At 36.0% G+C, this 27,060-nt stretch overlaps 1 protein-coding gene and 1 pseudogene across 1 annotated transcript in view; one reads left to right on the top strand and one right to left on the bottom strand.

The window, feature by feature from the left end:
* The window catches only part of Themis (thymocyte selection associated), a 163,823-nt gene that overhangs the window by 111,270 nt on the left and 25,493 nt on the right, over nt 1–27,060 (bottom strand). Inside the window, exon 2 of the mRNA XM_051175311.1 lies at nt 9,592–9,750. Within this exon, the coding sequence (XP_051031268.1) occupies nt 9,592–9,750 (159 nt within the window). The remainder of the gene's footprint in view (nt 1–9,591; nt 9,751–27,060) is intronic.
* Nucleotides 19,796–19,915, top strand: LOC127215241 (uncharacterized; annotated as a pseudogene).

Genomic DNA, 27,060 nt, shown 5'->3' with positions numbered 1-27,060 from the left:
ACTAAATAAATTATTTGTGTTAGTTATTTTAAATTCAAGGAAAGTGGGTATATAGAGATAAAAATATAAAAATGCTATCTTATAAAACTAGGTAACTGGTCACATTTGTAGATAATTATAATTGCATGAAAGAAGACAGAAAGTGAATGTATCAATAAAATCTATCAAATGCAAATCTGCACAGGAAGGTTGGACTCATTGCAGAGCATACTAACAGAGGCGTAGAAAAACACAGAAGAACATAAAACCTTCAAAGTTCGATTTTTTTGAAGGTGAATATCTAAAAGACAGTCAAATTAATTAGTCAAAACAATATTATTATGGATAAAAAATGCTACTTATAATCTCCAGAACAAGCACTAAAACAGCTTAAAAGTCTATATTTCTTTAAAGTTAGGATTCCTAAATGTCTATGAAGCTCAGAAATCTAGTCTGACATTAAGTACACATCTATGATTTAGGAAAGAAGCCTGGGTGGAAAGTGATGGCCGAATATCTGCAGATATAAATGCCAATGAAATTCTGTGGGAGAGATGAAGCCAGAGTGATACAGCCCAGGAAAAAAGATGAAATTTCTATCTAAGGAAGTCTGATTTGCATGCAAGGATGGTAACACCAGCCTTTCCAGCCTTCCACTTCAGAAGAGGAAAATACCCATCTGCACAAATGCAGGCCATTGTAGCCATCCTGTCCTACTAAAGGTGAGGACAAGCTTTTGTGAAAGTCACAGTTCAGAGGCACAGGCTGAATGCAGGAATGAGACCTAAGTACGTACCTCTTCATCCTGCACCTTGTCATCATGTCACTATACGAGTATTTGCCACAGTAGCTGTCACTCAAATCTAGCCATCAAGAAGAAAATAATAATGCATGTACACTCAAAGAGAAATACACACTTTGTTGAAAGAAAATAAGCATTGGAGGCAGGCTTTGTCACTGTAACAACAAGAATGCGTTTGATGGGCTGGCTAATAGATTTGGTGTGAATTTAAAAAAAAAATCTCAGAATCTTCTAGAAAAAAAAACAAAGCGGAAATAAAGCTATATCTTTTAAATCCAAGAATATCTAAGAACCATGAAAATACAATGTCCAAAAATGCATAATAGGAATATCAAAAAAGAGAATAGTTTAGAAAGAAAGTTGAAGAAATAATGAGAAAAAATTTTTCACAAATTAATGCTAGGCATAAAAAGCAGATTCGGCAAAGTCAGGGAACACCAAACAGAGCAAAAGCCAAAAATTGCATCTTAGCATACTATGGGAAATCACAAAAGGATTCAGGGGGATGAAACATCTATGACAGAACAACACAGGCACTGAATCTACTGAAACCATGAAAGGACAGTGTGGAATGAAATTTATACATTATTTAAAGAAAGCAATCCTCTGAGCTCATCCTAAAACTAGTGAAATTGTCCTTCATATGTATTAAAAACATGACTGATCGAAATCAAGACACTGTTGTCAGTAGAGAATTGTTTCACAAAGAAAGTGGTAAAAGTTATTCAATCTATGTGTATGCATCTGTATATGAATGTGTGTCAGTACATGTGTGTGCAAGAATGGGTGTTTTATATATGTGTGTGTGCATAGACACATCTGTGCATGCATTTACACTTGTGTATGTGTACATGTGTGAGTGCATGTGCATGTGTATGCATGAGTGTGTGCATATATGTGTGTGTACATGGGTACACCTGTGCATGTGTTTGCACATGTGTATATGTACATGTGCCTATGTGTGTAAAAAAAGACACAAAGAAACTCTCCTTTAAGAAAGTAGAAATAGAAGCAAATTAAATCAAAAAATGAAAAAAAATACAAATGATGTCACAAATAATGAATGTAAAAATATGAAATCAATAGATAAAAATTAACAAAACCAAAAGCTGTTGCCTTTAAAAGATCAAGAACATAGAATAACATTTAGCAGGAGTAGCAAAAACAAAGAGACAAAGTAGACACAAATACTCCAAATCAAAACAGAGATCCCTGTAGATCCTCTGACACTGAGAGTCTAATAATGTGCCACATGAACAAGCATGCTTTCACCATCTGGTCAACCTGTTTGCAATAATCACCTCTTCAAAAGACAAAATGTACAGAAACTCACCAAAGAAGAAACAGGCTTTCTCAACATACCTGTATTTATTAAAGACATTGAATTAATAATTAATGACTTCCAGACTAAAACATTCCAGGCCTAGTTCTTCTGCTAAAAGTTCTTTCAAACATTTAAGAAAATTCTGAGACACTTTATGATTTCCCCCTAAAGATAAAAACAGGGAGCTACTTTTGGATTCAAGGTAGGTAAGCCCAGCATTAACACCGAGATAATTAGAAAAGAAAATAATACATTGATATGTCCATTACTATAAATGTGAGAATCCTCAGAAATATCATCAAATTAAATCCTACATGGATAAAAAGAGGATTATACTACATTATTGCTGTGTTTGTTTTTCCTATTTATTATTTTAAGAATGGTTTGACATTTGAAAATTATTTATTGTGATTTATCATATATAGAAGCTAAAGAAGAAAAATCATATGATCAGACCAAAAGTTACATAAAGCATTTGACAAAATTCTATATCCACTGAGAGCAAAAATGATAACATAAACATCAGTACTTTAGACTACAAGTCAACAAGCCCTCCAGTGAGGGCTTACTAACTAGATGGAGGGGACAGCCAGCATGTCCTCTCTAACCTCATTTTCAACATTGTGCTGATCATCAATGGTGGGAGGCTCAATCAAAAGTGTCTTTGTTCACAGATGACACATTTGTTCATGGAGAAAATCTTGAGGTTTCAGCAAAAAATAATCCAAGATAGTGTCTAATAAAAACATCCAATTAGAACAAGGAGAAAAATATTTTGTTTTTGATTTTGATTTTTTAAGTACTTGATTTTATAAGCAATAGGCAAGCAGAATCTGAAATTTAAAACATTGCATAAATAGCCTCAAAATGATGGATTGGCAAGAAGGTTCAAGGAATAAAGGTGTCTGCCATCAATCCTGGTGACCTGTGTTTGATTCTCAGGATCCACATGTTATAGAAGAGAACTGACTCTAGCAAGTGCTCCTCTGACCGCTAAATGCACATCTTGGCATGTGTGAACCCTCTCCAATAAATAAATTTAAATGCAGTTAAAATTAAATATCTCTAAATGAAATAATTATGAATACATTGAAATATGCATTACTTCTCTCTGAAGAAGACTATAAAATTCTGATGAAAGCAAGACTGTACAAACTAATAGGGTAATGTTCTACATTATGGCTAGAAAGTTTCACTATTGTAATAAGAAGTCAGTTCTTCCCAAATACAATCTGTAAATTAATTACAAGTACAGTCAAAATCTGGGGAGGTTTTTTATGAATATTAATAGGAACTTAGAGTTAGTATGGAAAGACAATGTGCCATAGAATAGGTAATATTTTGAATTTATATTAATAAATTCAGAAAAATGTTGCTACCTGACATCAAGACTTATCATGAAGTAGCAATACTCTAAAGAAAGTGGTGTCAGCAGAAGAATAAACAGATTGACCAGTGTGAGACAATACATAGCACAGCAATGATTCCAGAGAAATAAAAACAATTAAAGGAAGTGAAGGAAACACAATGCAGTAGAAGCATTCTTTGCAACAAAATTCTAGACTATTGCTTGCAGAAAAGTGAATACAGTCACAGAACTCACATCCTTACAAATATTAACTCAAAATAGTAGCCCTAAAGGTGAAACCCAAAAACACCAGATAACAATTTAAGAAACCCTAGATAACACTAGATCTGGAGATGAACTTTAGGTACAATCTTAAGACACAATCCAGAAATGTTAAGCTAGACTTTATTAGAAATGTGACCAAAAATGGCACTATCAAAAGAATGACAACACAAGCCACAGATTTAAGAGAAAATACTTGTAAAATCTAAATGCGATGAAAGATTGTTCTTGGAGATATACAGAGTTCATAATGTAAGAAAACCCATACTATATTTCAAATGGTAAAAAAATCTCCAACACATGCCTCACCAAAGAAAGTATATGAAAATGTGTTCATTATCACTTATATTCTATCTTGGAATTCCAGATTAAAATAAGACATTGATACCAAAACATGTGCATTAATGAATGACCAAATGCAGACATCAATAGAGCCAGTTCATGATAAGGACATGGAACAAGAATGTTCATTGATTGTTCATAGTAGTAAAATACCACAAAGGCATTTTGCAAGACAAAGTAGACTTTGTTAAAAGTAAATACACTGTTATTGCATTTACTATGCAATCCAAAAAAGTAAGGGTACATATATATGTATGTATGTGTGTGTTTGTGTATAAATATATATATTTGGTTGGTAGATTAGTTGATGGTTGATTTTGGTGTTTTAGAGACTGGATCTCACTAAAGAGTTTTCTAGTCAATTTTGTTATGAACCCAAAATTTATTTTAAAGACCTACTAAAAGCCAAAGGAACTAACATGGAATGCTAGAAAATACCCATATACAAAAGTAGACAGTAATGAAGGAGCAGAAGAGTATAAAACAGGAAAAACTGGCCGAAACAATTGTCACAAGTTCTTTACTATCCGTGATGATATTAACTAAAAGTGGATTAATAATGATTAAAAGGCAGCTTGGCATGATAAAAGAAAATATCAAAGGATAGGCTACCTGCTACAAAGAAAGACTGTAAATTTAAAAGCATAAGTAGTGTGAGAGTAAACAAATGTAAAAGATTGATTGTGTTATTAGTTGCAAAAAAGAAAAAAGAAAAGAAAACTGCAGTAACAATTGTAAATCAAACTACAGTAGAGTGTGTGGGTGCACACCTGTAACGCCAGCTCTCAGTGGGTTATAGCAGGTGTCTATTCAGTGCCAAGCTTAGCAACAGATCACAAAACTGTTTTTTAAAAATCAGTAAGTCAACATAAATTTTAAAATTGGACCAAATTTACCTTTAAAAATGTTATTTTGAAAAAGAAGGTTGTAAGATCTTAATAGAAATTTTTCCACTCAAAAAAGGCAACAATTGTAAATTCAGATACATATCCCCAGATACTCAAAGCACATTAGACAAACGTAATCAAAATTTTCAGGAACGATATAATTCAAAAATAATAATAATTGGAGTAGTTAGTGTCATAACTTATTTTTAATATATGTTATGTGTGGATTAATGAGCATTTTCTACCCCTCTCCCTGTTCCACTGATCCTCCTTTCTCACCCCTATTCTTTCCTGTTTTTTTTCTTTTGTTCCTAAATAACTCACATCTACTTTTATTTAATATAGGCATACATGGTTTCAGTAATAGATATGTTGCTATGAAGGATCAACAAGGAAATTAGGCGATTTGAACATCTCTATAAATAAGCAAGTATCTTTAGTGCACTTCTAGAAGAACAGGATATATGTTTTTTTATATAGAGTATATATTCATAAAACAAGTCTCAGTATATTTTTAAAATTCAGGTTTCACTATTGGAAATTGGAAATCAATTACTAAAGGAACTTTGAACAGTTAAACAAACATGACAGGATGTTTTAAAACACCTCTCAGGGGTGGGTGTTCCTGTTGTTTAGTGTCTTTTACAATGCACCTATTCAGAATTTTAAAATTGTCATTATAGATGTCTTTTACTCCCTTGGTTTGGTTTAGTTGACAAAAGTTTTGAAATTGTGATAAATGTGATAGAATTTAAAACTTTCTAAACAGCAAAGTAAACAATTCAGTGAAGAGACATCTTAAGAATGGAAGAAATCTTTGACAGCTACGTGGAGGATAAAAATCTAGAATACATACAGAACTCACAAAACTAAATTCCACTCAATGAAAGTGCCAACATAACAGAGGGCTTTCAAAAGAGGAAATACTGATGATCAGGAAGCATACGAACAACATGTTCAGAATCCTTAGCCATCCAAAAAATACTAAGTAAAACAGCGGTGAGATTCCATCTCACCCCAGCCAAAATGGTTATCATCAAGAAAATAAATAACAACAAACGCTGACATGGAAATGTTAATTATTCCAACCCTATGGAAATCAATATGGAAGTTCCTCAATAAGCTAAAACTAGGACTAGCATATGACCCAAATACATCACTTCTAGGAATATGCCCAAAGTCTCTATGTCAACATACCACAGGCATGTTGTCACCTGTATGTTTATTGCTACACTATCCACAGTATCCAAGTTATAGGCTCATCTTACATGTTCATTAACAGATGAACTGATAAAGAATTGTGCTGCGCATGCACATATTTAACCATAAAGAAGAATTAAATTATAACATTTGCAGATAAACAGAAGCAGCTGAAGGTCATGACAATATCACATGCTGTTATTGTTCATTGATTTGTTGATCCTAGATTTTCATATAGATAGTAAAGTTATATATGTGTAATATATTATATATAACATGTGTATAGTATAAATGTATATATAATCATATATTTATGTAGAAAGAAAACTTGCAGAATGGATAGGAACAATGGGATAGGTAAGGAAAGGGAAAGGAAGTGAATGTATTCAAAGTACATGATATAGTTATATGAATATATGAAATGAAGCCCATCACTATGCATAATGAATATATTTCAATAATAATTTGTGTTAAAAACATTACAGGAATTTTAAATTTTAAAATATAATTGGAGTTTGAATGAAAAATTGTTAATATACAATAAGCATATGCTGCTGTTGAAATTAATGAACTTGCCCTTAATTCTGATCTTTTCCCCTAGTGATATTAACAAAGAAACATTTATATATATATAGGATCTTCAAGTCTTTTTGGAAGAATACATTACCTAACCATCATTAGTCACCATATCACTCTATTTGAATTCTGACCCTCATAATAAGACTCACTTGTAAACATATCTTTAAACATTTTACTCAATTAATGAAAAGCTTATTATGCTAACTGGCAGCTCAAAGGATGTTCCAAATAGTGATAATCTAAATTAGACTTTAGTCAAAAGCCAAATATTTCCACAGTTCAGTAAGACACTCTTCTGCTATCTGAAGATTCTGAATATTTTAACTAAGTGAATGTTTATTCCGTACATCTTGTTCTGATCACTGAGAATTACAGCAATAATGATTTCACTTCTGCTCTTAGCCACCTTGTTATCTATTAGATCATGCTAGTTCAACAAGCACAAAAATAACTCTAATTACACATGAATTACAATAACTGCAAAAATTTAGACATAAAAATGTAGAGATATAGGCTGGGTATGAAAGCACTTGCTTCTAATTCCAACAGTTTGGAAGCAGGGGCAGGCACTCTATGTGAGTTTGAGGCCCAACTCTTCTACAAAGGAAGCTAGCCTGGGTTAAATATATGAGACATGTGAGATATATATATATATATGGAAAGAGTGAAAGACAGAGTAAGGTTGAGAGAGAGAGGGAGAGAGCGGGAGAGAGAGAGAGAGAGAGAATGAGAGATTACATCTAACTTTATTACTTAGGAATACTTGCTATTAAGCACTGGTTCTCTACCTCAGGTACATACATACTAGTACCACCTGGGGAGCTTGGAGAAAACTGTGACCGGACTTCACCCAAATAAATCAGGATGTCACATGACTTTCTAATCTCCCTAGATGAGCCCACTATGTAGCCAAGTTGGAAAACCAGGTTATGAAAGACCTGGAGGAACATAAAAGAATAGGCAAGCTTTGGCTCAAAAGGACAGAGACTGGCACTCTGAAGATTCTTCTCCATAATGCAATTAATTTATCTTTACTCACCAAACCTCAAAGAGTTTATCACATTCTCTGTAAAGCATTTTCAGCTTCTCCAATGATATCCATTCGAACTCTGATAACTGTAGTACAAGTTATCACTATTTTATAGACTATTTTATATTCCAGATGCCATAACAAGCACTTTAATTATATTTTAATATTATCCTTCTCAAAGACACTAAGAGCCATGTAGCAGTATTATTCAATTTTATATTCGGTGAAAGTAAATACACAATTAAAACTGGTGCAGTTGGAAGTACAACTACCAAACCCATATTCTAAAACATAATCTACTGATCCTATGTAGTGTAGGTGCACTTCAGCCATACTGTAAAGCATATTATATTGTAATGCATTTGTGATTTTCATTCACTACTTAGTTGTTCATCCCACTGACAAGTGTTGAGTTTATTCTCAATGTACTTGGTGCTAGAAATATGAATTCTGGGAATTAGTGGCGTAGAGCACACATCAACAAATAAGTTGACTGGCTAAATCCTGTTAGCTACTTCTTTGTATAAATAAAGCTTTTGTTAACCTACAACCATGGCCATTGGATGACTAGTTTGTTACCTTGTAGTGGCCTTCATGTTACAAGATTGCAGTGGAGTAGTTATGGCAAATCCTTAAAATGTGACAGTCTGGCCATAGTCGAGCCCATAGTCTAGAGCACAAGACACGAGAATAACTAGTGACTGTCCAATGATGTGCATGCTGTGGTCCTCACACATAGGAACATAAAAAAATAAGGATATAAGAATAGGATGTAGGACAACCAATTCCTACAAGGCATGGTATCGGAAAGCTTGGAAGAGTTACCTAGATAAAAAGGAGCTAGCAGATTGGGAAGACCATGTGGGCAGCGAAGCAAAAAACTAGCGTAAAAAAATTAATAAATAAAATAGGTAGATGTAAGTGATGCTAATTAGTTTTATGCACCTCATGAAAATGTACTTTTGATTTCCTTTTCATTTTTATCATTTTATTGGAGAGGGACAGATGGCCAGAGCCTTGTTATGTAGCCTAGTTTGCCCTTGAGGTCATGATCTTCCTGTCCTAAAGGTCATAGATATGCACCACCATGCTCAGTTAACAGATTTATGGGTTCTCACTGACCATTTAGTGATGTACATGGCATAATGCACTCCCAAGAATCATAATTTCTAGTGTATTATCACTCAGTAAGATAACTAAGGTTAATTACGTACTATCCATTTCAAAAGATAGTTTTTTGTTTTTTGATTATTTTTACAATTGTCACCATAAGGAAAAACAAAATAATTGAGACTACAGTGATCTTTAGCTTGACTTAAATATTATGTACACATTCATGAATGGTAATGTTACATTCCTTCATTAATATTTTGTTTATGTTGCTATGTTTCAATTAAAAATAATCTGACTTTAAAAACACAATAAACACTTGTAAATAATTCATTATTTGCTAAGTTAAGTGACAAGTTCCTAGTAATAGATGAAAAAAATTGTATAACATGGCTGCCTTTTTTTAGCTCTTGACCTGTAGGGACTGTATCTTCTTCAACTCACACCACGGCTACACAGCCTATCCCAGGCAGCTAGCACATTGCAGACTTGCAATCCCAGCACTCAGCGGCTCAGGCAGGACAATCTTAAATAAGGTCAGTCTGGATTACTGGGTGAGAACCTGTTTTAAAACAGTAGCAGTAGCAGCAACAACAACAACAACAACAACAACAAAATGGTATGAAGGCTGGCCAGGTTTTTTTGTTTTCAGTTGTTTTGATGATGTATAACTATTCATAGTGTATGCAGTGGTTGCATTGACTATACCTGGGAAATTCAGAGGCAGTTCAAACGGCTTCTGAGACTCAGAATCTCCAGAATTCTCACAAATTTCAGCCATGATCTTCTTAATTTTGAGACCCATAATTTTAATCACTTCCCCTGTTGACAAACAGCATTCATTGCCAAACATTTCATAAATAGACCCTGAAATGAAAGAAAATAATTTTTAAAAAACAGTAAAGAACAAAATCAATGTCAAGAGCACAGAATGAAATATTTTTACTCAGTTCCTCCCTTGGCCACCTAATAAACTGGAGTTAAAACTGACACTCCCAAAATGGACTCCATGTACCAGGAAACTTATTGGATTTCCACTTTATCCACTGGGCAAACTGTAAACAATCTTCTTTTTATTACTCTAAATTAAATGTATGGTTCGCTCATCACTGTTAGCTCATTTATCCAAGGTCAAACCACAGTCATGTCTCCTGTTATCAGGATTTACGGTACCTTTTTGCCAGGTCACAGAATTAGGCCTATATGAGTCAACAACAATTTGAGTAAGGCCTGCAAACAGGATTGTAATACAATCCAAGACTGAAAGACAGAAAGGCCTATCTACCAGGGCCTCATACTAACAGCTCCCTATTTATTTTCCAGATAAGGTTCTCTTCATCATTGTGAGTTGACATCTTCTTGTCCATTTTTATCTGTTGTTTTTTGACAAGCTGGAGACAACGCTCGATACCTTTGTGGCAATAGGTGGCAGACCAGACCAGCAAAATGGAGCAGCTTTACTTTTTGTCACAATTTCAACCTCCTTCTTGACAAACTTTTCATCACATAATACTAATGTTTTTATTCATTTATTTGCATTCTGTGTCTCTGATGGAAGGAGAGTGGACAGTGAAACAATCAAAATGTGAGCATCGTTCAGCCCTGGTCAAAAGAGCTTCTCTGGCTGACAGTTCCATCACAAATGAACAGAAGCTTATAACTGGCCTAAGGAGCATTACACAAGTGTAAGCATCTAAATATGATAGCAGTTAGTCACCCACTCCACGGCTGCTCAGCGTTTTTTGATCACACTAAATGTGTGGCTATGAGGACAAAATGCTTAGGTCTGTCTGCTTTTTGAATTTTCTCCTTTTGAAAAGTAAATTTTCTATTTCCATTGTTTTACTTTATTGCCCTCACAGATTCTGATCTATGTATGTATGTATGTACATACACATATATGTATATATTATACATACAGATATTATATATGCATATATATAATATACATATACATATTATAGTATAACCCTCTAACATTCATGGCTTTTGTAAAATTTCCTGAAGCTGAGATTTTACCCAGTTGTTACATGAAGGACTTGAGGCTGGATTAAGCTGAGATATAAAATAAATAATTAAAAAAAATGAAACATTTTCTGCTATGCTATGCTATGATACATCACATACTAACTTTTTATACCATTACCACTATACTTTTAAATTTTGTGAGTTTAGTTTTCATTACTTTAAATTCAAGTTTAAGGTTCATTAGAAAAGATAATAAATGAATCATATTTTTGTATGATTGCAACACATCCTGGCCCTTTTTCATTCAGTCAGTAAACCGAACATGTTAGGCCTTGTGAATGGCAGTAGGCATCATGGATAAAATGTATAGATTTTTCTCTCAGAGGAACAGTCCTGGAAGAAGTGGGAAGGTAGGGAAAACATTGCAAAATACCAGGGAGAAGCCACAATGTAGGAAATACAGAGTGTTAGTCTCAGAGGCATTTCACTTCCATGGGAAAGAGAAAGCAGGAATGACTCCTGCAGGAGACAACAGCCCATGTGGGCTTTAAAGGAAGGGTCACACAAGGCAAAAAATGGGCAGAAGCCAACAGTACTGCAAAGCTAGTAGGATATGGGAAAAAAAACCCAACACATACTAGAAACTTTAAGTGATTTCTTATGTCTAAATTGTAAAGTAAGAGAGGTGAAGTATTTAGTTTAGTTTAGTTTTAAGAAAGAATATGTGGAGAAAGCCAAAATTTTACAGTTTTTTTTTATTAAATTTACAATGCACAAAATAAAAATGGTCTGAAGTAACTTTGAAGTTGGGGAATCATCAACATTTCCAGTTATCAGGATCCAGGAACAAATACCAATTTAATAAGAGGTCATTTGTACTCTAGACATTAACTACCCAAACTGTGGTCCAGTGTGTCACCCGGGAGCTTGTTAGAATCTTGGTCAGAGTTGCTGAATCAGAGCCCGCATTTTTAACAAGCTCCCCAGATGATTAATAAGGACATTAAGGTTTGTAAAGCCTTGGTCTGTACTGCAAGTACACAATTGAAATAACCTGCTTTGAGAGTGTTACAGAACAAATCAGAGGAAAACATGCCTCCCTCCCACAGAAAACCTTGGGTGCCACTAAAGTGGGAAACAGGAAAAGGATTTGAGATGTGGAAGTGTTCAGGGAAGATTTTTCCTTTATCGTGGGAACGGGACACAATTTATCTGAACACCTTTTAGCTGAAAGTGTTGAACTTAATTTCTGTACAGTAGTGTCTATTCTTCAATATGATTTATAGCCAACTGACTGGCAGGGAAAAGAATAAGGATACAAAATACAAAAGATAAATTTGTGCAAGATTATATATCAGTTTGTAAGGGTGAGAAGCCAGAGAATTCTATGACAATAAAATTATGTGTTCTAGCCAACACATTCAAACTTTCTAGTCTTGCCCTAAGCATCTATAACTATCCTTAAAAATAAAAGAAGAAATTCACTTCTATTATTAATATCAGGAGGAGAGCATCATGCAAATGCTAACAGAACATTTCTCTTAAAATGTGGCTACCATTTTGTTTGTAACCAGGAAAGTCTCTCTGTCTTTATCTCTTTGTCTCTCTGTCTGTTTCTGTCTCTGTCTCCCTCAGATGTCTTGTGCAGTTCAGGCTAGCCTTCAACTCATGATGCAGCCCAAGAAGTTCATAGGCTTCTGATTTTCCTGCTTCCAGGTTCCCGGATGCTGGGATTGCACCTTGTACTGCCATGCACACTTGACATGATGCTGGAGAGCCACCCCAAGGCTTTGTTCACGTGGAAAATACCTACCAGCTGAACCATAAGTTCACCACTTCTGTACTTGAAAGACTGCTCAGGGGGCCCCCACAATGAAGACATTGTGTCAGTGACAGGTAGCAAGATCATATAGCTTCTTGTAGATCCCTGAAGTAGGCAAGGTTCCCATATTCCATTCTTACCAATGTATTACTTCCTAAAATATACTTTCCCTGAGTTTTAATATAATGATGAATTTTAAAAATAGGCAACTCCCACAATCTCAGAATGAATAAACACTTATATGTGATTGCTTCTTAAAGTTTTGCTGAGATGTGCATCTGAAGTATGTTTGCTTATGTATAGACATACATATTCAAGTGGTTTTCATTCCATTTTAACCAGGAGACATGTATTTTGAATATGCACACCTCAAATCTATTAAATCTTTACAGCCTGATTCTTTCCAAGTCAGAGCATATGTATTCAGGATAATGGCAAACATCAGAGCAAGCTGGAACAAAGCAGCCTGTTTTCAGTGATCAAACATTACCCCTGAAGGTTGTAATGAAAGAACCATGTGCCTTTGAAATCACCTCTTCTGTAATGCTACTTTGCTTGATAAAAACGGCACGTTAATATCCTTTTAAGAGCTCATCCCTTGCTTGACACACCATATAAGCGATGCTGTGATCACATAGGAACACCCGAAACAGTTGGTTCAATAGGCTCTTTCTTTTCCTTCCATTTTTCCTGAAAGTTAAAAATGTGTGGCAGTCAGGAAAGACGAAGCCCCACTGTTTGGAGGTTCTCTTCCCTGTGTTTAAACACGCACGGCCCAAACTATGTCATGCACTTCATTGCTTTACCTGGTCTCTGTCCAAGCTCATCCGACCCCGAAGATTCAGCTAACATTCATCCTCAAAGTGTCCTTATAGCCAACCTAAAGTAATGTTCATTCCCTCCTGGGCTCTGGTAACATTTGTATACACTCCCTCACAGACATTTGGGGATTATCATCATAGCTAGTATTGGGGCAATATTTTTTTTATTATTGCCATCATGTATGTTTGGGGATTTATTATGATTTCCTAGAAAAAAAATACAAAAAAAAATAGCTAAATGTACAAAGCCTCCTCTCCCCACCCCACCCCACAGAGCTACTATACAGTTTTTGTCCAAACTAGTAAATGTTTCCATTACTAACCTCTACTATAAATGATAACAAATTAGTAGGACGGTAACTGTCTTTCTCCATCAGCATGTCCTACTCAAGGTTTAGTGTGAGGTGTATTTTCTGTTGGTGTGTTTAGTATCAAAGAGACAAGCACATGTCAGATTATCTAGCTGTCCTCAGAGTACTCTAAAGAACGTAAGGGCCTGGTACTTCTTTTATGTGAATTCTACTTTAATTTTCCACATTATATACCAGGAATTGAACATGTGGTCTTATACATGTTAGTTAATGTTGTAGGGTATTTGCTGTGATTGATTTCATTAAGAGAGGAATAGACAATATTTAGGCAGTAGGTATGGGTGGGACTTCTGAGCAGAGAGAGAGAGAGTAAGTAGGAAATGAATCTAAGTGTGGGAGAGATGCTAGCAGACACAGAAGTAGGATGGGTGGCAGGGTGGGTGGTATGTGACAGAGCATAGATTAATAGAAATGGGTTAGTTTAGGTTATAAGAGCTTATTAAAATCAAGCCTAAGCTGAGGCCAGCTTTCATAATTAATAATAAGTCTCTGTGTCATTATATGGTAGCTGCCTGGCAGGATAGAGAAAGTCTTGTTACAGGACAAACATCCAAACCTAGGCTACATTGCCATAACCCCTATTCACTTTTTATTTTGAGGGTCTCATGAAATTGCCCAGGCTGGGCTAGAACTTGCCTCCTCAGCCTCTTGAATCAATGGGATTACAGGCATACACCACGAGACTTGGCTGCTAATTTCCTTTATATTTGGTTATATATGCTGGACATTACAATGGAACTCATGTGAAGATTTGTGATAGATTTGGATATATTTGAAAGTCTTACCCGAAAAAATATGGTTGCTAGTATATGATAATGTATGAGAAACACACCAGTTGCCTATGGGGATATGGGATATGTCTTTGCTCCTTGTAAATATGTTGATGATTCTATGCTCAGAACAGTATACATTATCAGGAAGCAGCATGTCCATAAAAGAAGCCTCTAAATGTGAAATTATTATATTAGATTCACATCTTTAAGCATTGTGGTTGATAGACATTAAAGATACAATCACAGATCTTCCATTTTTCTAGATAGTTCACCACATGAATGAAGCTTAGAAGGAAATATGACTGGAACAGATGTGTGTAGTCAGCTTTCTATGAAAAGATATTCGTATCTCCTTTAAGACCAAGATAAATTCTTTCCTACCACCTGAAGAATATACATAAAAGTAAATGAACAATGTTGAGGCCACTGTGTACGTGAATTATCTAGCCTGTTGCTTACCTAGCAGTGGGATATGACCCTGACTGTTAATAAGAACCAATCTTCCAAGTCCACGTTTTCCTCACCCCAATATATCAGTAAAGTGTAGTAAAAGGATGACTGCAATCAAAAGTATCAGTCTCTACAGTCTTAAAGAATATGGCATTCTCCTAGTTAATTAAGGGATAAAATATTATACAGAAAGTGAAGCCTAAAACTAGAAGTATGCAAGACATTGCAGTGTGTTTAGCTGAAGTTTTAAAAATCTGGATTTACAGCCGGAATGGTTGCACACACCTTCACTTTCAGCACTCAGGAAGCAGAGGTAGGTATATTTCTCTGAGTTGAAGGCCAGCCTCTTCTACATGGCAAGTTCCAGGCCATCCAAAGCTACATAATAAACCCTATCTCAAATAAAACAAAATAAAATCTGAATGAACATAAACAATAAAAGACCTTGTGGATTAGAAAAAACTGTCCTTAAAAAAAAAAAAAGAAAAGAAAAAAGATTAAAATGTTAGTAGGACCAGATATTTCAAAGACAGCAGAGTTTTCCAGCTGTAGTGAGTGATACAAATTACTAACTTGGGAGAAAGAATTCAGTTTCTTATATGGCAAAGTCTCTTAATTCAACATAACTTCTAAGACTGTTCTATAGGGTTTTGCGCATGCTCATGATTATGTAGTCTTTGGGATCCGGGTCAGTGATGCCAGAGAGAAAAGATTGAGAGATGTGTCTGTATGAAATGAGTATTTCTCCTCTGTAGCCCCAAATCATTTTCTCATCTATGATGATGAGACAGACCTGTAGTCCTTCATAACCTGAGACTACTGTTGAACAAAAAGCCCTATATTTTGCCCAAATTTCAAGCAAAAAAAATAATAATAAATGGCATCATGAATAAAGTTTTTTAGGAGTTGACTCATTGCTTTAGTAAGGATTTGGCTTCAAATATAGCTTGCCTATGTTTAACAAGCTAGATGTTAAGTAAAGTTACTATAGACCAAAAGTCAAAAAAAGCTGTTCTCTACACCTCACTTAATGAATATAAATGTAACTGGCTATGTACATATAATACATAAAAGTAAAGCTTTACCATGGTACACATTTCTCAAAGGTTATTAGCATTAATAAACCACTTAATTGGCTATTAATTCTTGTGATTTATAGTATAGAAATCAAGAGTAAAGTTTTTAGAAAATTTTACAGGTATTTTGAAAACTAGGTTCATTGAAATAAGTAATAGAAATTAGTATTTTGTGTGTATTTTTCCTCAGTTTTTATAATTCATTTTACTTCTAATTTATCAAGATACAAGTGTAGAGTGGACTAGAATAACAAAATAAGTTGGGTCTTCACTATAGAAAAGCATCTCATGAGTATTAAATAGAAGTATATGACCACAGTCAAACAGGAATGCAGAGGTAGCCTCAAGTATTTCAAAAGTAAAAACAAGACACACAGAGACTGTATTGATGTTGTTAATACCAGTTCTCTCCATGGTACCAGCAGCCTGGATGCTCAGATTATACACATTTTATTCAACTTGACAGTAATAGTTCTCACTGCAAGTAATTAGAGTGAATCTTTGATTCCTATATTATTCTCCTCTGACTTGTATGAGACAGTGCTTAGGCATAGTTCACCTGGAATGTTATGAGTTGCTGTATCTATATAGCCATGAAAAAGTTTGGCCAGTATTCTCCATGAGCGAGATGACAAATATCTGTATTATATTCTACCAGTTGGTCCTGCTATCATGATTCAGCTATGATATATTTCCAATGGACTCAGACATGACTTAATAATCATCTTCTACATGAAGTTTCTAGTGACCCTCCATCATTTAAAGACTGTTTACCAAGGATGATTTATCTCCAGACAGTCTTATTTTCTGACTTAACTTGTGTCCTTTAACCCCTTCTGGATATTCTAATTTTGAGAATTTCAATTCTGGGCTAATTTGCTAGCAAACTCTTTATCAAAAGAAATACAGCAAAAGAATATAGTCACCCATACTCCATTTATTCTAAGTTATTTTAAGGCAGCCGTCTACACAAAGGCACAAAATTCTGCATTTATAATTACCGTGTGTGTGTGTATGTGTGTGTGTGTGTGTGTGTGTGTGTGTGTGTGTGTGTGTGTGTTAAAGACAGCTATAGTATGAAGTTGAATCTAAAAACCTGTTGAATTTTAACATTTTAGTGTGAACTCAGATACAACCTCATGTTACTAATATACTACCACAATTGACTCTTCAGCCACAGTTCTACTGAGTGACTGTTCAAACCATCTCTGAACCTGTTCATTGAAGGAATTCTGCTTGTTTTTAGGATTTAAACAGAAATTAACTTAAGGTAACTTGTTTTATTTTTTAGTAATTCTTGTTGCTAAAATACTCTTCATTGTACTGAGAATCATTTATGTCCCTATAGAATAGATGTATAAACTCTTTAAACCCTTGAGATAATACAGACAACAGGGACTATAACTCTTCCACATAGAAACTGAAATGTTTAAAGAAGGCTGTCACCAGCTGTCTATTCCAAAAAGAATTTCTGTCAGGCCTGTTGTAATGGTTCAGAGGCTTGGTTCTGTGATGTTATCTTGATTGTACAAATAAAGCTTGTCTGAATATCAGAGGATGAAGCTTGTACACTAGCTAACCATAGAGGTCTGGAGGTCTGTACAGACAGACAGGAAGTGAGATGGCTGGGCAGAGAGAGGAAGTGAGGTGGCTGGGCAGAGAGAGGATATAAGTGGGAAGAAATAGGAATTCTTTTCCTCTGGGAAGCAAATGAGGTAAAGGTGGCTTCGGCTCGCTCCTTCTTCTCTCTGATAGCTCCCCATTTTCCTCTATATTTGACTCCGGGTTTTTATTATTTAGACCAATTAAGAACTCCATTTTCATGGTTCCTTGTAAGTGGCTTATTGTGCAGTTACAAGAACCATATCTTTTATTAATGTGAAGGTTGTATTGGAGGTTATACAATATGGTAGTACCCTGCCTTTCACAAATAGCTGTGCTTAAGTATCTAGAAAAGAAGTCCAAAAGAAATACTAAGAATAACCAGCCATTTCAAGGCAGCCATTGGCTTTGTCAGCTGGGCTGGTTAATCTTCACTGTCAGCTGGAAGGGCTGGAATTACGCTGGAGACACACCTGAGAAGACTTGACATGAAGGGTGACAGTTCCATCACATGAGGTTTCCCATATGAATTTGTTAATATGATCAGAAAGCTAGTTGTACACACTCACACTACTGCCACGCCCTCCCATGTTTTGGCTCACAACAGACATTTTTTCCCTAGACCTACTTCTTGCCAGGTATTTGGTCACAAGGATGAGAAATGTAACTAATACACTAACAAATAGCAAAACTAATCTCTATAGTAAAAAAATAACATTAAAATAATTGAAAACCAAGTAGTAACTTCAGGAAAATAGTATTTCATCAATGGTATTTCTTCCTTTATGTACATTCCTCTGTTAATCCCAAAACATGAGGATGACTCACTCAGGGAAGGTAACAGAAGTTTTGTCACTCTTTGGTTGTGAGACTCAAACTTCTTGAATGTTGGAAAATAATAATCTTGAAAACACCATGTTTATTGAAAGATCAAAGTTTATTTCACAATTACCAAAATCTTTTTATGTGACTATAAGGATAAAAAATGGATGATTTTTATATGACATATTTTAATCCAAGAAAGATGCAGTGTACATAAAGGGTTTTCTTACAGTGCTAAAAAGAAAATAGGAAAACAATTTCTAAGTTGCTAAGAGAATGAAAACTAAATATAATACACTGGTTTTACTTTCAAAATCAGTTCATTCTGTCACACCAGGAAAAAAAATGTTTTGCAAATCAAAGCTTTTGTGCTACAAGACATTTCTTACTGTGAATAGTAACGCCTAGGTCATGAGGAAGAAAGTCATAGAACTTGTCATTTGGTGGTTGATTGAGAAGAGAGCAAAGGATTCTTGTCTATGACAGGTTTGGGCTTGGTGCCTGAGTGCATGGCATACGAGAGAAGGCAAACAAATTTACAAAGAAAAATATATCAAGGTATAAAATGTAGGGAGACATTAACATATGGAGAGGAGAGGAAGATTTATTCAGAAGAAGAAGAGAGCAGAGACAATATCACGGAAGTTTGAAAATATCATAGAAAAACTGATTAGTTAATAAGCTTATTTGAAAATATATACACAGTATATGTGTGTTAAGTTTTTTTAATTGTTTTTTAAGGCAAAAAAATTGGGGATTGGAGAGGTGGTGCAGTAATCAAGAGCATTGGCTGCTCTTGAAGAGAAAGCTAGTTCAATCTCCAGAATCCACGTTAGCTTGCAAGGATCCATAATTTCTATTTCAGATTTCTTCTTCTGGGTCCAGTGAGCACTAGGCACACCTGTGATTCACTGACATACATGCAGGCAAAATACTCATACATATAAAAATACAATAAAATAATTTCAAAATAAAAGCAAAAAATTTATATAAAGAAAATTAAAGACAAGAAAAACAATGAAACAGGTGAAGGAAATGGTTCAAGACTTAAAAACTGAAATAGAGACAATAAAGAAAACACAAACTGAAGGAATGCTGGAAATAGAAAAACTGGGCAAATGATCAGGAACTACTGACACAAGCACAACCAACAGAATACAAGAGATGAAAGAGAATCTGAGGCGCTGAAGATAAACTAGAGGAAATAGTGCTTGCTTTGACAGCACATATACTAAAATTGGAACGATACAGAGAAGATTAGCATGGCCCATGTGCATGGCCCCTGCGCAAGGATGACACGCAAATGCGTGAAGCGTTCCATATTTTTTTTGAATTGTATTACAATGCACCAGGATACGGACCCATCATTTCTAGTCTTCCTCAGCTGTTGAGCAGGTTCAATTTTATATACAACTGAATCCCAATACGAAGTCACCCACATTCGTAAAAGAAACACTACTAAAACTCAAAGCTCATATAAAACCTCACACACTTATAGTGGGAGACTTCAATACTCCACTCTCACCACTAGACAGGACCACAAATCAGAAACTCAACAAAGAAACAAAAGAACTAACAGAAGTTATGTCTCAACTGGGGTTAACAGACATCTATAGAACATTCCAACCAAACACAAAAGAATATAACTTCTTCTCTGTTCCACATGGAACCTTCTCTAAAATCGACTATAGTATGCTATGTGACAGAACAAACCTCAACACATACAAAAAAATTGGAATAGTTCCCTGTATCTTATCAGACCACCATGCTTTAAAATTGGAATTCAACAACAACACAAATCCCAGAAACCCTACAAACTCATGGTAAATGAACAATGTGCAATTGCACCATAACTGGGTCAAAGAAAAAATAAAGAAAGAAATTAAGGACATCCTAAAATTCAATGAGAATAGTACACAACGTACCTGAACTTATGGGACAACTTGAAAGCAGTGTTACAAGGGAAGTTCATTGCAATAAGTGTCCATATGAAGAAAACAGGGCATAGTCACATTAGAGAATTAACAGCACAACTGAAAGCCTTAGAAAAAAAAGAAGCAAACTCACCCCGGAGGAGTTGACTCCAGGAAATAATCAGTTTAAGGGCTGACATCAATAAAGTAGAAACCAGGAAAACAATTTTAAAAAATCAATGCAACAAAGAGTTGGTTTTTCAAGAAAATCAACAAGATAGACAAACCTTTATCCAAACTAATGAAAAAGTAGAGAGAGAACATGCAAATTAACAAAATCAGAAACGAAAAGGGGGACATAACAATGGACACAGAGAAAATCCAATTTTCAGCTCATACTTTGAAAACCTGTACTCCACAAAATTTGAAAATTCAAAGGAAATGGACAAATTTCTGGATAACTATCACTTACCAAAATTAAATCATGAACAGACAAGCAACTTAAATATACCTGTAACCCCTAATGAAATAGAAGCAGTCATCTAAAGTCTTCCAACCAAAAAAAAAAAAAAAAAGCCCAGGGCCAGATGGCTTCAGTGCAGAATTCTACCAGAAATTCAAGGAAGAGCCAATACCAATACTCATCAAATTGTTCCACACAATAGAAACGGAAGGTTCATTACCAAACTCTTTTTATGAGGCTACAATCACCTTGGTACCCAAGCCACATGAAGACACGGCTAAGAAAGACAACTACAGACCAATATCTCTCATGAACATTGATTCAATAATACCCAATAAAATACTGGCAAACCGAATCCAATAATACATCAGAGAAATCATCCACCCTGACCAAGTAGGCTTCATCCCTGGGTTGCAGGGATGGTTTAACATAGGAGAATGCATCAACGAGATCCACCATGTAAACAAACTGAAAAAGAAAAACAACATGATCATCTCCCTAGATGCTGAAAAAGTCTTTAACAAAATTCAACACCCTTTCATGCCAAAGGTCTTGGAGAGATCAGGAATAACAGGAACATACCTAAATATAATAAGAGCAATATACAGTAAACCAACAGTCTACATCAAACTGAATAGAGAGAAGCTTAAGGCGATTCATCTAAAATCAGGAACAAGGCAAGGCTGCCCTCTCTCTCCATATTTCTTCAATATTGTACTTGAAGTTCTAGCTAAAGCAATAAGAAAACAAAAGGAGATCAAGGAAATCCAAATTGGGAAGAAGTCAAACTGTCTCTATTTGCAGATGATATGATAGTTTACATAAGTGACCCAATAAACTCTACCAGGGAACTCCTACAGCTGATAAACACCTTCAGCAAACCAGCAGGCTACAAGATAAACTCAAAACAATCAGTAGCCCTACCTACTTTATTTAGATGACAAAGGGGCTGAGAAAGAAATCAGAGAAACATCACCCTTTACAATAGCTACAAACAACATAAAGTATCTTGGGGTAACACTTACCAAACAAGTGAAAGACCTATATAATAAGAACTTTGTGCCTTTAAAGAAAGAAATTAAAGAAGATACCAGAAAACGGAAAGATCTCCCATGCTCAACATCAATCCAGCCACACTGACCCTCTAAGAAGAGAAGTGGGAGGTTCCCTTGAACAAATTGGTACAGGGGACTGCTTCCTGAACATAACTCCAGGGGCACAGACACTGAGATCGACAATTAATAAATGGGACCTCCTCAAACTGAGAAGCATCTATAAGGCAAAGGACACAGTTAACAAGAACAAAATATATAAAGAACTCAACAAAACACCAAATAACCCTATTAAAAATGGGGTACAGAACTGAATAGAGAATTCTCAATAGAGGAAATCAAAAAGGCTGAAAGACACTTAAGAAAGTGCTCAACATCCTTAGCTATCAGGGAAATGCAAATCAAAACAACTCTGAGATACAATCTCACTCCTGCCAGAATGGCTAAAATTAGAAACACCAATGACAACTTATGCTGGAGAGGATGTGGAGAAAGTGGAACACTCCTCCACTGCTGGTGGGAGTGCAAACTCCTACAGCCATTTTGGAGATCAGTATGGCGGTTCCTCAGGAAATGGGAATCAGTCTACCACAGGACCTAACAATCCCCCTCTTAGGCATATATCCAAATGATCCACATCCACACAACAAAGACATGTGCTCAACTATGTTCATAGCAGCATTATTTGTAATAGCAAGAACCTGGAAGCAACAAGATTCCCCTCAACTGAAGAATGGATAAAGAAGATGTGGCACATCTACACAATGGAATACTACTCTGAGGAAAAAAACAATGGAATCTTGAAATTCACAGACAAGTGGATGGAACTTGAAGAAAACATCCTGAATGAGGTAACCCAGTTACAAAAAGAGGAACATGGTATGTACTCACTCATATATTAATTTTAGACGTAGAGCAAAGGATCACCAGCCTATAATTCACACCGCCAGAGAAACCAGGATACATGGAGGATTCTAAGAGATTCATAAAAGGTCCCTCACAAAAGGGGAAAGGAAGAAGATCTCCTGAGCATATTGAGGGTGGGGTAAGGGGGCAGTGAGTGGAGAGGGAGCTAGGAGCTAGGAGAAAGAGAAGGGGAAGAGAGGAAAGCATGTATGACTAGGAAGATTGCATCAGGGGAGGAATAGGAGAGAGAAAGAGAGAGAGAGAGAGAGAGAGAGAGAACATAAAAGAGAGAGCCATTATAGGATTGAAGAGAAAACTGAACCTAAAGAAATGTCCAGAGACCCACAAGACTGCTGCCAACTAACAATTTGAACAACAGTGGAAAGACTACCATAAATGCTCTTCTATGATAATGAGATTGATGACTAACTTATCCATCATCATAGAGCCCTCATCTAGTACCTGTTGGAAACAGAATCAAACACCCACAACTAAACAATGAGTCGAACTAGAATCCAGATGCAGAGAGGGATGACAAGACCAGGCTGCAGAAAAACAGAGACAGCTGACCTGAACAAGGAGGAGCTAACAGCCCCCCGACTGATAGCTGTGAATCAAGCATGGGACTGACTCAGACCTCCGAATATGTGTCTCAGCTTGAAGGCCTGAACAGTCTAAGGGTCCTCAGACAGTGGAACCAGGATGCATCCCTGGTGCATTAAAGGACTTTGGGAGTACATACTCCATTGAGGGATACTCCCTCAACTTAGAGACAGGAGAGAAGTCCTAGTCCCTACTCCATATGACTTGACAGATTTAGATGACCCCTGCTAGAGGGCATCACCCTACATGTGGAGTGGGCGGTGGGTGGGAGGGGAGGTTGGGAGAGAGGGAAAGAGGGAGGGAGGGAAAGAGAAAGGGAGGGAAGGAGGGAGGGAAAGAGGGAGAGGGAACTGGGATCGTTATGCAAAACAATAATAAAAAATATTAATTTACATGAGCCCTTTAAAAGTGTTATATTTTAATCAAATAATAACATATATGCATTTTATAAAATATAGTTACAATGAAGGTGATACTAGGAGAAGATAGACGAGCATTTCCCTACCTCCTTTATTCTAGATCTAAAGCTGAGAAAGCTAGCAACCTAGATATGCCAAATGGGTACAGATGAAATATGCTCGAGCTTCACGTGGTTTTATAACCTTAGCCCTCAGGATGTTGAGTTTAAGTCCACCCCTAGCTATGCATTAACAAAAAGTTAGGCACAAAGTAATACCCTGTCTCAAAACAAAACAAAATCCTTATCAAACGCCTGTTGGCTCTAGCCGAAAGATTAGGAGGCAACATGTAGACAACAGCAACTCTACTGTAGACGAATGTCTCAAAAATGGCTGTGTTTCACCCACGTCAGCATAGGGGACAAGTAGACGTCATGAAAATACTTTGGAAAACTGTCATTAATATCCACACTCACACATATCCTTTTCTTGGGTTGTATCAGAAAAAGCAGAGGTTGGTTCTGGGACTTTCATCTTATTTCCCCAACCCTGTGTGGAAACTACTTGAAGATCTTGGGCTATAAGTCACTGACATGTTTCTTCTCCTCCCACAGGGGTGATGTCTAGTGACTGAGCAGGAATTTTGTCACTAGTCAGCATCTATTTACCGAAGAGTAAGTGCAGGCTTTCGAAGACCCAAAAACTGTGCTCACAGATCCTGGATTAGTGTCAGTGAAAGTGTTTGGTATCCCTATCTGTTATCTCTCCCTAAGGTGTCCCTGGAGGTTTGCTTCAACTGTAATAATATGGGAAAATTCAAAGAAGAAGGCTTGGAAAAGCTATGACAAGCAAACATGTATCAAAGAGAATGGAAAGTGATATATATTAAAGTAAAAGTGGCAGCAAAAGTATTTAACACAGACAAAGGAAGGAAAAGAGCAAGATGGCAAATGAATTAAGTTTGCTAAGAGGTATGGGGATTTTTGGGTGTGCACTCACTAAGATAGAGAGCTAAATCAACAATCAATGGTCCTTACTCACCCTCAACATTAATGGTCTTAACTCACCTATAAAAAGACACAGGCTAACAGAATGGATACGGAGACAGAATCCATCCTTCTGCTGCATACAAGAAACACATCTAAGATTCAAAGACAGATATTACCTCAGGGTAAAGGGTTGGGAAAAGATTTTCCAATCAAATGGAAATAAGAAGCAAGCAGGCGTACCTATCCTAATATCTAACAAGTTAGACTTCAAACCAAAATTAATCAAAAGAGATGAAGATGGTCATTTTGTATTCATCTCAGGAGAAATCCATCAACACAAAGTCTCAATTCTGAACATCTATGCCCCCAATACAAAGTCACCCACATTCGTAAAAGAAACACTACTAAAACTCAAAGCTCATATAAAACCTCACACACTTATAGTGGGAGATGTCAATACTCCACTCTCAACACTAGACAGGACCACAAATCAGAAACTCAACAAAGAAACAAAAGAACTAACAGAAGTTATGTCTCAACTGGGGTTAACAGACATCTATAGAACATTCCATCCAAACACAAAAGAATATACCTTCTTCTCTGCTCCACATGGAACCTTCTCTAAAATTGACCACATACTAGGTGGCATAACAAACCTCAACAGACACAAGAGAATAGGAATAGTCCCCTGTATCTTATCAGACCACCATGCCCTAAAATTGGAATTCAACAACAACACAAATAGCAGAAAACCTGCAAACTCATGGAAACTGAACAATGTGCAATTGCACCACTCCTGGGTCAAAGAAGAAATAAAGAAAGAAATTAAGGACTTTCTAATATTCAACGAGAATGAGGACACAACATACCGAACTTATGGGACACCTTGAAAGCAGTGCTACGAGGGAAGTTCATTGCACTAAGTGCCCATATGAAGAAAACAGAGGATAGTCACATAAGAGAATTAACAGCGCAACTGAAAGCCTTAGATCAGAGAGAAGCAAATTCACCCGATAGGAGTAGACAGCAGGAAATAATCAACTTGAGGGCTGAAATCAACAAAATAGAAACCAGGAAAACAATTTTAAAAAATCAATGCAACGGTGAGTTGGTTTTTTGAGAAAACCAACAAGATAGACCTTTATCCAAATTAACGAAAAAGCAGAGAGAGAACATGCAAATTAACAAAATCAGAAACGAAAAGGGGAACATAACAATAGACACAGAGGAAATCCATACAATTTTCAGGTCATACTTTGAAAATCTGTATTCCACAAAAATTGAAAATTCAAAGGAAATGGACAAATTTCTGGATAACTATCACTTACCAAAATTAAATCAAGAACAGACAAACAACTTAAATAGACCTATAACCCACAATGAAATAGAAGCAGTCATCGAAAGCCTTCCAACCAAAAAAAGTCCAGGGCCAGATGGATTCAGTGCAGAATTCTACCAGACATTCAAGGAAGACCTAATACCAATACTCCTCAAACTGTTCCACAAGATAGAAACAGAAGGTTCATTGCCAAACTCTTTTTATGAGGCCACAGTAACCTTGGTACCCAAACCTCACAAAGACACAACTAAGAAAGAAAACTACAGACCAATATCCCTGATGAACATCGATGCAAAAATACTCAATAAAATACTGGCAAACCAAATCCAAGAGTACATCAGAGAAATCATCTACCATGACCAAGTAGGCTTTATCCCTGGATTGCAGGGATGGTTTAACATATGAAAATCTATCAAGGTGATCCACCATATAAACAAACTGAAAAAGAAAACCATATGATTATCTCCCTAGATGCGGAAAAAGCCTTTGACAAAATTCAACACCCTTTCATGCCAAAGGTCAGGGATAACAGGAACATATCTAAACATAATAAGAGCAATATACAGCAAACCAACTGCCAACATCAAACTGAATGGAGAGAAACTTAAGCCAATTCCTCTAAAATCAGGAACAAGACAAGGTTGCCCTCTCTCTCCATATCTCTTCAATATCGTAAAGTTCTAGCTAATGCTATAAGACAACTAAAGGAGATCAAGGGGATCCAAATTGGAAAGGAAGAAGTCAAACTGTCTCTATTTGCAGATGATATGATAGTTTACATAAGCGACCCAATAAACTCTACCAGTTGA

This window comes from Phodopus roborovskii, unplaced genomic scaffold (assembly GCF_943737965.1).
Source record: "Phodopus roborovskii unplaced genomic scaffold, PHOROB, whole genome shotgun sequence".
Lineage (NCBI taxonomy): Eukaryota > Metazoa > Chordata > Mammalia > Rodentia > Cricetidae > Phodopus > Phodopus roborovskii.
The sequence above is the reverse complement of the archived record's forward strand: the minus strand, read 5'-3'. Positions and strand labels throughout refer to the sequence as shown.